Source organism: Aotus nancymaae, unplaced genomic scaffold (genome assembly GCF_030222135.1).
Source record: "Aotus nancymaae isolate 86718 unplaced genomic scaffold, 86718_ANA_hifiasm-v0.15.2.pri h1tg000006l, whole genome shotgun sequence".
Taxonomy (NCBI): domain Eukaryota; kingdom Metazoa; phylum Chordata; class Mammalia; order Primates; family Aotidae; genus Aotus; species Aotus nancymaae.
This window is the reverse complement of record NW_026988417.1, coordinates 86302731-86315988: the sequence shown is the minus strand read 5'-3', so window position 1 is coordinate 86315988 and position 13258 is coordinate 86302731. Positions and strand designations below refer to the sequence as shown.

The 13258-nt window shown below is 37.2% G+C and overlaps 1 protein-coding gene across 3 annotated transcripts in view; it reads right to left on the bottom strand.

Annotated features, from left to right (window-relative positions):
• GRID2 (glutamate ionotropic receptor delta type subunit 2) overlaps positions 1-13258 on the bottom strand; it is a 1513083-nt gene that overhangs the window by 274373 nt on the left and 1225452 nt on the right. For all 3 annotated transcript variants that reach the window (XM_012437707.2, XM_012437708.2, XM_064369254.1), the window contains exon 13: positions 12916-13111. In XM_012437707.2, the coding sequence (XP_012293130.1) occupies positions 12916-13111 (196 nt within the window). The remainder of the gene's footprint in view (positions 1-12915; positions 13112-13258) is intronic.

The following is a 13258-nucleotide window of genomic DNA, read 5'->3' as shown; positions in this document are numbered from 1 at the left end:
AGATCATATTCAAGTTTGTTAGCCAAAATAGTACCTCTTAAAATAGCATACTAAAATAGAATTTAGCTTTATATAATTTCTATCCCATATCCATTAGGATGGCTATTATTTAAAAAAAAAAAACAGAAAATAAATGTTGGTGAGAATGTAAAACAAATGGAACCCTTGTGTATTATTTGTGTGAAGGTAAAATGGTGCAGCCATTATGGAAAACAGTAGGGTAGTTCCTTAAATAATTAAAAATAGAACTGCCATTTCATCTAGCAGTTCCACTTCTGGATATATACCCAAGAAAATTGAGAGCCACTATTCACAACAGCTGAAACACAGAAGCAACCCTTGTCTATTGATAATACATAGATAAAATGCAGGATATATGTATGTGTGTATATGTATGTATATACATATATGGTATATATATATAAAATACAGGAGATATATATATACACACACACATATATATATACATACAAACATATACACACACACACATGCACACATATACAGAACACAATATTATTTAACCTTAAAATGGAAGGAAATTCTGACACATGCTGCAATGTAGATGAACCTAGAGGACATTATGCTAAGTGAAGAAAGCCAGTCGAAAAAGGACAACTACTATATGATTACCTTTATATGAGATATCTAGAATGTTCAAATTCATAGAGACAGAAAAATAAGATGATGATTGACAAGGCCTTCAGGGAGGAGGGAATGAGGAAAATCATTTTTAGTGGGTACAGAGTTTTAATTTCCTAAAAAAAGAGCTCTGGAGATAGATGGTGGTGACAGTTGCAAAATAATGTAAATGTATTTAATGATACTAAACTGTACATTTAACATGGTTAAGATGCTGAATTTTATGCTACATGTATTTTATAATTTAAAAAAATAAATAAAATTTAAAATTTCAATAAAAGTTTTTATTAAGAAATGAATTTTAAATATGAAAGCAATAAATGTGATGTGCTCAGACTATATTACAAGCCAATTTTTATCACATAAAAAGAGAAGTTTTATCTTTAGTTATGGAGATTTTTAAAACCTCGTCTGCACTTTTGGACTCCAGTATTTAATGTTATGCATAATAGGAGAAATAAAAGAATAATGGAAGAAGCCAGTTATTTTCTACAAAACATAAGCATGGTTTTATATTGTAACATATTTATTTCCCCAAAAGACTATCGAGGCATTCAACTTTTATTTATTTTATTATCTCCCAGGCAGAGCTGGCACCAGATAGCAGAGCCCTAAAGGATTTTGCAAGACATATTGATTTAAAATAAGAAAAATAGTAGAGTTATGGATATTTAACAAGAAAGGAGGAATTTATAATCAGAAGCTTTAGTGCCTAAGATGACAATCTGAGAAATGTAAAAGCAGAAAGATATGCTAATAGTCACGGCATTTCTGTTTAGTCAGAGAACTGAATTTAGCAGTTTAGAAGGAGAAAACTGTAGAACACTGAACACATAAATCAGAGTGAGAGGAGTGGGAAGGCCTTTTTGAGGATACAAAAGAACATCCAGGGATTGGGAGCCACTGAAAGCAAATGAAACTTATAAATGTATAATATACATACCTACTAACCTGAAAGATGTTTTTGACAAAAACTTGAAAAAGACAAGGGCATGAAAACATTTTATTTTGTAAAAAGTCAAAATGAAAATCTAACAAAAGCTGTATTCATATGTGTGCCTATTTGCATAGGTGTGATTTTTGCAGCTGTCTCCTGTTTAAATAAAGAAGGAAGTCATAAAGATGTACACCTGCTATTAATGGAGGTAAATTCTGAGGGCAAAACTGGAGACTAAAATAATTTTTAAATTATGGTAGGTGTATTAGTTGATTTCTCACTGCTATAAAGAAATGCCTGAGACTGCGAAATTTATAAAGAAAAAGGTTTAACGGACTCACAGTTCTGCATGCCTGGGGAGGCACCAGGAAACTTACAGTCATGGTGGAAGGTAAGGGGGAAGCAGGCACCTTCTTCATAAGGCAGCAGAAGAGCAGGAGTGCAAAAATGAGGAAGTGCCTCACTTTAAAACCACCAGCACGGCGAGAACTCACGATCATAACAGCATGGGAGAAACTGCACCCATGATCCAATCACCTCCCACCTGGTCATTCCCCTGACACACGGGGATTACAATTGAGATGAGATTTGGATGGGAACACAGTGCCATACCATATCAGTCGGATTATAACTTTTAATTTTTGGTATTTACCCAACAGAAAATTTTTTTTAAATGTATACGCATTTTCCATTTTGGGAAGTAACTTTGAGAGTAAGAACTAAACCAAGGCAATGCCTTGAATATTTATTGGAATAAGAAGTTTGAGAATGTGATGCAACCAAGCAGGAAACAAAAATGCATCAATCTATTCTTTTTCATACTGGGGAACCAGAAATTTGGAAAATCCTTTAGAGAATTTTTTCACTTGCGTGTGAGGCTGTGTGTCAAGACAGGACTAACAACATAGGCTTGATGTTAGAATCTCTGTGTTAAGGACTCCTAATACGGTCCTCTGCCATTTCCTAGGAAGTATTTTCTCTCACACGGCTGTTAAGCAGTTTGAAATTAGTGTCCAAAGACTGACTGAATATTCATTCCAGAAAAAAATCTTAGAATTCATAAATTCTGTTTCCACAGTTTTAAAATATGAAAGAAAACTAAATTCAAAGTGGCTCTCTATTCTACACAATCCAGAAATTTCTTTCAAATGCTTCTGTTATTCTTTTTACATCTTATTGCTCATTTAGTTCAAATTATTATATTAATGTTCAATTAGTGAGTTCCAATGATACATGGCCCTATAGGTGTCTGTTCCACAAGCACCTTCCTCCCCCACCACTTTATTGCAGCACCTTCTTCTCTAAATTACTTTTTGTTTCCTGCACATACTATGCTCTGCTCACCTTCATGCCTTTGCTCAGACCGTCTCCTCCCTATCCCATTTATTGTTATTTCTGTGTTACCTAATTAAATCCTACTTTTTCCAAGTTTAACATCACTTCCTTTAGGAAGTCTTCATTGATCTGAAGTAGCCTCATCCTTCAGGCTATGCTAGGTTTCCTTTCTCTGTGTTTTCACAGTGTCTTGTACAACTCTCTATGGGGTAACTACTGTTCTGCCTTTTACTTAGCAGCCACTGAATAAATGTTTGTTGATTAAAGGAATGAGTGAATAGATGAATTAGAATTGAATGTAGCTAATTAAAAGAAGAATTGGAGCAGATCTGGCTTTCATCATGAATTAAATCACTATGGAAGAAAGCAATTTTAAAAGAACATGCTTTGTCAACAGCAGGTTGGTAGTATCATCTTTATACATATAAGACAGCACTTCGTTGTTTCATCAATGTCCACTATAATTTAAAGAATCTGTAATACACATATATATTTTCTGGGCATCTAGAAAACATGTTTATTTGTAGTATGCTTTGTGTGCTATAAAACTTGACATATTGTAACTCATGTTAAATTGCTTATGACAACCTAAGAAGTCTTCATAAGCAATTTTACATGTGTCACAATGATTCTAGATTTCTCCTTTTCTTTTTGAGAAAACATCTAATTAAGGCTGATTTTGATTTCAAATATCCATGAAGATTATTAAAAACAAAAATAAGTCTTTTTTTTCTTTTTTTTTAAATTGTACTTTAGGTTCTGGGGTACATGTGCAGATCATGCAGGACTGTTGCATAGGTACACAAATAGCAATGTGGTTTGCTGCCTCCATCCCTCCGTCACCCACATCTGGCATTTCTCCCCTTGTTATCCCTCCCCGACCTCCCCACCCGACCTGTTGCCCCTCCCTTGGCCTCCCCACAACAGACCCCAGTGTGTGATGTTCCCCTCCCTGTGACCATGTGTTCTCATTGTTCAACACCTGCCTATGAGTGAGAACGTACAGTGTTAGATTTTCTGTTCTTGTGTCAGTTTGCTGAGAATGATGGTTTCCAGATTCATCCATGTCCCTTTAAAGGACACAAACTCATCGTTTCTTATGGCTGCATAGTATTCCATGGTGTATATGTGCCACATTTTCCTTGTCTAGTCTATAGTCGATGGGCATTTGGGTTGGTTCCAGGTCTTTGCTATTGTAAACAGTGCTGCAATGAACATACGTGTTCATGTGTCCTTATAACAGAATGATTTATAATCCTTTGGATATATACCCAGTAATGGGATTGCTGGGTCAAATGGAATTTCTATTTCTAGGTCCTTGAGGAATCGCCACACTGTTTTCCACAATGATGAACTAGTTTACACTCCCACCAACTGCGTAAAAGTGTTCCTATTTCTCCACATCCTCTCCAGCATCTGCTGTCTCCAGATTATTTAATGATCACCATTCTAACTGGTGTGAGGTGGTATCTCAATGCGGTTTTGATTTGCATTTCTCTAATAATCAGTGATGATGAGCATTTTTTCATATGATTGTTGGACTCATATATGACTTATTTTGAAAAGTGTCTGTTCATATCTTTTTCCCACTTTTGGATGGGTTTGTTTGCTTTTTTCTTGTAAATCTGTTTTAGTTCATTGTAGACTCTGGATATTAGCCCTTTGTCAGATGGGTAGATTGCAAAAATTTTTTCCCATTCTGTTGGTTGCTGGTTCACTCTAATGACTGTTTCTTTTGCTGTACAGAAGCTCTGGAGTTTAATTAGGTCCCATTTGTCTATTTTGGCTTTTGTTGCCAATGCTTTTGGTGTTTTAGTCTTGAAGTCCTTGCCTATGCCTATGTCCTGAATGGTTTTGCCTAGGTTTTCTTCTAGGGTTTTTATGGTGTTAGGTCTTATGTTTAAGTCTTTAATCCACCTGGAGTTAATTTTTAGTGTAAGAGAAGTCTTAATAATAATTACAAAAACATCTAACTCTACTATTAAAAACGCATTAGCACTGCTGCTGGAAATGATCTCTGCATCTTTTTTATTCTCCCACTGTGCAGTTCTCTTCTTTCATTGTGTGATGACTGACACAGACCTAAAAACTCTGATTTCTAAAGAGCAGAAAATATGCCAGTGGGATCTGAGCTCTCAGCTGCAGGGTGCAGTACTGAAGTGAATCATATATTTGTTGGAATCATTTGGCAAAAGGGCAAATGTAGCAAATGCACTGCTACCTCCAAGTCCAGTGGTGTGATAGCCCAGCCTTGGCATTTTCATAGAACCAAAGCTGTTGAGTATTTTGTCTCATTTTTCCCCAAGCCATTTTCAGTTTGCTTATTTATTTCTGTAATAAGGGCCTAACCCAGATTTTGAGGTCATTTACCTAGTCAGTATATTAGCAAATCGCTCACTAAAGCTCCAATTAGCCCTTACCCTGCTTCTGCTGCTGGTTCATTAATTGTCATCTACTTTGGCATTTTTACTCAATGAAAAATGTTGCTTACTGCTCTAGGAGGAAGGGGAATGGAACAAGCAGAAAAGAGGACATGGCCATGTGCAAGATCGGGACTAAGTATAGGTGAAGCTCTATCACAGTTGAAATCTGTTTTCTACTCACAGCCTTTTTTCCTTTGTGCAACTTGGTGCAGAATTGCTTTGTCCCTAAGCCTAGCATGTACCAGCTGCTATCGTTCCCAGCTTCACTTATCTGTGGGAAGCAATGCCCTCAAGACTTTCAGCTGTTGGTGAGATTGCTGTTAGCCAGGCTTCCACTGCCATTGTCAGGGATGAAGAGGGGCCTTACACCTCAATATGCTCCTGGCCACATGCTCACCCCTCCTGCCACCCCACACTCATCTCCTTGTCAACAGAATTTGCCTGCAGCCTATGTTGGTCCTAGATTCCCAAATGCTGCCCTCATGGAAAATCTGAAGTTTCCTGATCACTGTTTAAATCTCACTGAAATGGATCTGCACATCCCTTGATTTTGGCCAATTTTCCTATTCCTCTACAACTCTCTTGGTTCTTCCACTCTGTTCTATGAAACTGTATTATCAGCAGGATCTATGTATCTAGGGAGATCATACAATGCATAGTCATAACAATACTCTTGAGAGTGAGTGGGAATACAGTTGATAACAGTGTGCCAAGTGGCAAAATGAAGACTGTCCCAAGCAAACTAGGACGTATAATCACCTTACCAATATCCTGGATTTATTTTTTTTAATTTCCTTTTAATTTTTTTTTGCTAACTAGAATGTATTTATCTTCTGGGGATACTGCATTACCTGTGGTCTTGTGGTGAGTTATTTTTCTTTACTACAACACTCATACCACTGGGACAAGATCCAGGATGGGAATCCCTCCTTGCCCCTCAAACCACTTCTAGACCTTTGTCCCTAAAATTCTCCAGCTTTGAAACTTACATCATCAGACTTTACTACCTGCCACTGAGTGTTACTGCAGTCATCTACTGACCTTCCATCACTCCTCCAACATTATTTGAAGATTTTTATCACTTGGCTCTCTGCCACTCTCTTAAATACTAGTTCTGTGTTTATTCTTTGTGATTTCAATTATTCATACAGACATTTCTTTCTCATAATTTCTTCTTCCTATTCTCATAATCCCCACATCCTCCCTTTTAATCCTTTTCTTTTCTCCAATCTTTCTCTACTCTCTTCTTCTACTCCTCCAGAGCTGTTGTTGTCAGGTCACCAGTGATTGCTGGTTTCCAAATCCATGATTGATTCTCAGCATTCATCATCCTTTATCATGAGCATCATTTGACAGACAGTTGATCCTTTGAACTTCTTGAAATTCTTCTTTCCTTTGGTTTTTAAACCACCACTCACTGTTTCTTGCTTTCCATCCTGCCTCACTAGCTGATCGTTATATCCTCTCTGTCTCTGCCTCCTCTAAATATTAAATTGTATTTAGATATTTTTCTTTTCTAGATATACTCACATCCTCAGTGACCACATCCAGCCTTATGGCCTTAAATAAAAACTCTATGCCCGCATAATTAGTAAGCATTTCATATTAACTACCATGCCAGAGACAAATTCTCATTTGACTTCTCAAACCTACTCTTCTCATGGTTTTCTCAGTCTCAATAAATGGCAACTTGAACCCTCCATGTACGTGAGCCAAAGACATTGAAGTCATCTCTAACTCCTCTTTTTCATCCCACATTCACTCTCTTTTAGAAAATCTTGTCAGTGCTACCTTCAAAATATGTTCAAACTATATTCCACCATTGACTTCCCTGTTACTATGGTACACTTCTCATCACTTCTGCCATAACCACTCTGCTCCACCCACCCTTGTGTCTCACTTGGATTATTACGGTGGCCTCCTCACTAAGCTCTCCACTCCCACCCTTGAGCCCCCTGGTCTCCACACAGCATCTAGAGTAAACCTTTAAAAAGTAAGTTACAGTGTGTCATTCTTCTGCTCAAAATTCTTCACTGGTTTCCCATCTCTGAGTAACCAAGTTCATTAAAATGACTCACAGAATATTATATCAGTGATTGTCAACCCTTGTTATGAATCAGAATCACTTGAAGGAATGTGAGAAATTCAGATGCCTTATATTTACCAATTAAGATACAATTTGGACTTTAGTCGGGCCCAAGCATCAGCCTTTTCAATGGCCTCTATCCTGCCCACCTCCTACCATCTGATCCTGTCCATCTGCCTCACCATCCCTAATCCCCTCTCTGTGCACCCTGCTCCAGCCTCACTGTTCTTGACATTTCTCTCCAGCATGCCGCACTAGCTTTGCCTCAGGAATTTTGTAATGAGCATTCCCTCTGCCTGGAGTACTTCCTGTCCCCTTTCTCTCCCCACTATACGCATGGTTCACTCCCTGTTCTCTTTCAGATCTCTATTCAAACGTCAATTTCTCCGACATGTATTTTCCAACCACCCAATATGGGATGGCAACATTCTCTTCACGCTCTGCTTGTTTTCTCCTTCTTACTCTTCCAGTTTTTCTTTAGAGCGTACATTTCTGCTTGTCTGTTGTCTTCTCTTCACTACAATATAGTCTCCATTTAGGCAGGAACTTTACCTGTTCTATTACACCTTCCAATGTCTAAAACAAAGCCTCGGAAACAATAGGAATTCACTGAATATGTGTTGAATGAGTATGTAAAATAGCGTATTCAAGTCCACTGAGTCTTTCAGCCAGAGCTGAATAAAACTAGGGTAGGCTTACTCACTAGTTCACAGGGTCTGGAATTTGTCTTCCTGCCTCAGTCTTCTAAAACCCATGACATTGGCCCATATTGATATGACCAATCTTTTGTCTTGGCTTCTGTTTTAATACTTCAGTTTTCCAGTTGGGATTAGAGCTAGGCCCTAAATTCCAGTGGCCTGGTTGCAGCCCTGATGCCAACTTTGAACCTTGTGAGTTCTCCCTAGTAATACTGCCCCTTTCCCCATATTGCTCTCAGACTTCTGTGGACAGACAGCCTTATACATCAATGCTGTCTTTATGACTGAATACTGCTGGTACTGGCACCACCATCGACTTCCCTGTTACTATGGTACCCATCTGAGTATACATCCCCTTGGAATTTCATAGTCTGAAGTATTATTCACTCACAAATCCTACCAATCCTGATTTTCGTTTCTTTTTTTTTTTTTTTTTTTGAGATGGAGTCTTGCTCTGTTGCCAGGCTGGAGCACAGTAGCGCAGTCTTGGCTCAGTGCAACCTCCGCCTCCCGGTTCAAGCGATTCTTTTACCTCAGTCTCCCAAGTAGCTGGGACTACAGGTGTGTGCCAAACGCCTGGCTAATTTTTGTATCTTTAGTAGAGACGGGGTTTCACCATGTTGGCCAGGATGGTCTCGATCTCTTGACCTTGTGATCCACCCACCTCGGCCTCCCAAAGTGCTGGGATTACAGGCGTGAGCCACTGCGCCTGGCCAATCCTGATTTTCTTTACTTCTCTAGTGGTCTTCTATGCTGAGATTCTAGAATGATTTGTTTTTTTCCCGAAGATTTATAATAGATTAATGGGAAGTGAATGCTGCTCTCATAATAATCAGAGACTTCTCTATTGTAGTGCTGCACATGATCCTTAATTTCTGGTCAGATTTTTACCTGCCACCTGGAATTTTCTACATCTATTCTCAGAAATTATATCTGTTTATGTCCTAGGCCCTTCTAAAATAATCTAATAAACTAAATTCCACTAATATGCTAATGCCAATAACTGCTCAAAGTCATCATCTTTTAAGATGTATTTGGGTTTTAATAAAAATGAACTTCCCATGGTGTAATTTCAGAATGCTGCTGAGTCATCATCATGGCCTCCTAACTGCTTTCCAGCTTTCACATTGCCACTTTCTTTCTGTTTCTTTCAGCACAATAGTCATACGATTTGCCAAAATATTTTATCATGTTGCTCTTCTGTTGAAAGCTCTTCTGAAGTTTCATATCCCATACAGAGAAAAAGCCAACTTAGAATGTTCTAGACAGCCCTGCATTAGCACAACTCAAACTTTTACATGCATATGAATCACCTATGGATAATGTTAAAATGATATTTGCATTTAGAAAGGTTGGGATGAGGCATGAGAGTCTATATTTTTAGGAAGCTCTCAGGTGATGCAGGCACTGCTAGTCCACAGGACCACACTTTGCTAGACCCTACGTGATTTGTTTTCTCTCTACCTCCAGACCTTTTACCTCTTGACTTCGTCACGTTTTTGATATTATCCGTTATTTCTGAATCCATACTGGCCTCCTTCATATTCTTGAAACATCTAGGCATGCTTCTACCTCAGGGCCTTTGTACTGGCTGACCCTCTTTCTAAAAACACCTTACTCAGACATACACATACTCTTCCCTCTCCAACCTGCTTAAAGTTTTTATTCAAATGTTACTTTTTTTAGTAAAGCCTTCCCTGGCCACCTGATTTAATAAAGCCAATTACCTTGCTTCTTGGTATTTCCCATCCTCTTCTCCTACTTTATTTTTTCTCCTTAACACTTCTCACTACTGAACATACCATAGAATGTGTTTTTCTTGTTTATTGTTTGCACCCACTAGAATGCAAACTCCATGAAGATATTTATTTTCATTTCTATCCATCCCAGTGACTAATGTACTGTTTGATACATATAAGGTGCTCAATATATAATTGTTGAATGAATGCACAAAAAATCAGTTGCATTTTACAAATCATATGTTTTTCTACTTATGCAAAAGGTCTTGAGTAGAGCAAAGCAGAAACAAATTTGTTCTCATTTACTTAGGGTAGTTTGATACAGGTGAATGTCTTCCAAAGATACCAAATCAGAACTCATCTACTTAATGCTCATTTACACAGATTTCTTTGGTACGAGCCAAAGGAAGATGGCAGATGAGATCAGTATCTACCTTCAAGTAAAAGAAACTTAATGAGACTGGTAGCACAATTCAGAGCAAGCACAGACAGAGACATTAATCGAATCTATTTAAAGTTATAGATTGTGAGGATTGTTTTTCTCAGTGATGCAGGCTTTCCTGGAAGGCGGTTGCTATATATATGGATTCATGCCAAAGATATTATAGAAGAAGTTTGGCCTTTTGTGAAATGTTGGCCTCAAAGACCTCTGACATCTTGTCTGCCTGTACAAATTAGAAATCCATGACAGAGAATAAAAAGCTGCTGATGAAATGTTTAAGACTCATTGCTTGAAGAAGAATCCACCACCACGTTTCATGCATCATAGTTCTCAATTTCATGAAACTCCAATGAACTTTAGCAGGTGGAAAGGTTACTATTTGTTTCTTGGTTGTTTTGTTTTTTAACAGAAACTGGCCAAGACCTTGCAAACTCAAACCAAAATACATCTTATTATTATTAGCTGCTCTCTGTCTAATCAATTGTCAGCTGTTTCTAATTTGGGTTGAAACAAATCTGCAGTACAAACAAATTTCACTTAGATATTTTCTATTATAAATTCATTCAGAAGGGCATTTTTCACAACCCCTCTAGTAAATCAGAAAATTGAATAAATCTGGCATAATAAATATTTGAGGACTTTATTTGCAGTTTCTGTTCTATTCTAACAAAGAATAGAAATTATTCTCTACTTCTTTTATTGCATCTTCATTTTATTATGTTACAATTTTACATTAAGATTAGGAAATATTAAACGATAAAGTTTTATAGTTATAAATTGCTCGCATATACGCTATCCCAGGTAATCTTCAGGGCCAACTTGTAAGAAAGGTTTATGGCTCTATTCGTACTACTTATTGATGCTTTACATATAGTATCTTATTTAATCTTGACAAAAACTGTGTGAGATAGGATTCTTATCTTCATGATGCAACTCCAAAGGCTCAGAAATTTTAAGTAACTGGTTATATTTATACATTTTATTTTAAAAATGAGCTGGATTCAAACCCAGTTTGATGTGTCCATCAAGACCATGCTGATGAGAGAAAAGAAAATGAAATTTCTCTGGAATAATACTGTATAGAATGAGTTTATAAGGCATGAGGAGCTTTGGCTCCTAAAATGGAATAGAAATATGAACTGTAAATTTCTATTTACACTCATCATCAAAAAACTCAAATCCCTTTTAAACAAATAATATAAAGGAAAATAAGTCATTCTCAAAGCCATGCCGTATACTTACTCTGAACACAAATTCATTACATTCTATGAGTACCTAGTAAGCCTTAAAATGTCTACCCTCCTGCTCCTTTCCCCCCAAATACATGTTCATTCACCTACCGGAATTCACCCTGAACCCCACCCCCACCCCATTAACTGGGAGACACCATGTTGAACCTCCAGAAGACAATGGTTCTCTTAAGAAAGCCAAGAAGGAAATACTTTAGAATCAATAACTGAACCCCAGAAAATGGAGTATAATAAGGGCCAAGTTAGAGGCCATGGCTAACGTCTCCAGGATATTCACTTCCTTAAAGACATCATTAATACTTGGAGAAATGTTTATGTTACCATCATCAGCTCTCAGAAGCATGATATCAATATGATGACTGCAAAAATTGCTAGTCCGACTCTAGGGGCCCATAGTAGTAGCAGTGGCGGACAAAAGGTGTCAGATTAAAAAGCAGAGAATAACGCTGGAACCTGTGGCAGAATAATTTTTATAATCCTCAAAATATCCTCTAGCATGATATTATTGAGTTTGACATTAGAACAGGAAACATAGACTTGGAGTCCAAATTACTCTGCAGTGGAAGATCAGAGAGAAAAAATGTATACCACTATTGCTGTTATTACTGACATTCACCTGCGTCCCATGATTATTCATTAAATGTCAACAATGGTGTTCACTAGTCTAGTCACTAGAGATAATTTTAAGAAAAAATGTCAGTTCTCTCACAGAGGTTGATAGGGTTTGAAATGGTTCTGTATATATGTTTATAAACTGCAGCTCAGAGTAAAAATAACTTTAAGATTTTCACATAAAGGAAAAACAGTCGTTCTATGCCTTTTTAATATAGATAGTCATAGAAAAATAAGATGTAAATAAAGATTTTCCCATTTGGAAATAGAAACAGACATCAGTAGGTACCTTATTTGTTGACAAGATTAACTTTTCCTTTTAGATAGCTTCACATAATCACAACTAAAGATAACGGTTTAATCTAAAAACAAGTGCAGTGTAGAAAATAACCTGAGTCATTTAAAAGCATCAGATGACTTGAATGATATTTGGAATGGGATTTGTGAAAACTTTTTCAGACTTCATGTTTGTTAAGTCCTTAACCCTTTTCTGAACAAAATACCAGTGAGTGTATTTGATTTTGGAATTCAAATGGAAACTGATCTGTTAAGCACACTACAGAGGACTTCGAATTCCCTCTACTGGTGCCATGAGTCATTTAAAAAATCTTCTTTAAATCAATATAAGATGTAATCTAACAGGAAATTCTCGGTCAGAATTAAAGATAAAAAATAAACAAATCTCAACTTTGCAATCCCAGCATGGGACACAAAATGGTAAGGACTATTAATGGAGAACCATGGACAGTACCTTTTGAATTCCTGCTTGGGACTCCAGAACATTGTTCTCTGATCCATTGCTTCGGTTAATCATCCGCCACATTTGAGAATACATGCTGTCCCTCTCAAAAGGATTCAATCCTTTCATGCGGACATGCTCATACACTGCAGAGTCCAGGACTGTGCCGTAAGGGATTTCTGTTTGCTTCGAAAGGTCCTGGAGAGACCTTGATTATTGGGAGAAAAGAGAGACACAAGAGTGTACTGAATATTTTCAAGTGGGAATAAAGTCAAAAGAAGAAAAAGGCAATATGTGTGGAAACATGTATCAAATACATTTCTTATTTTGTCATTTCCTAATATTAGGATATAAT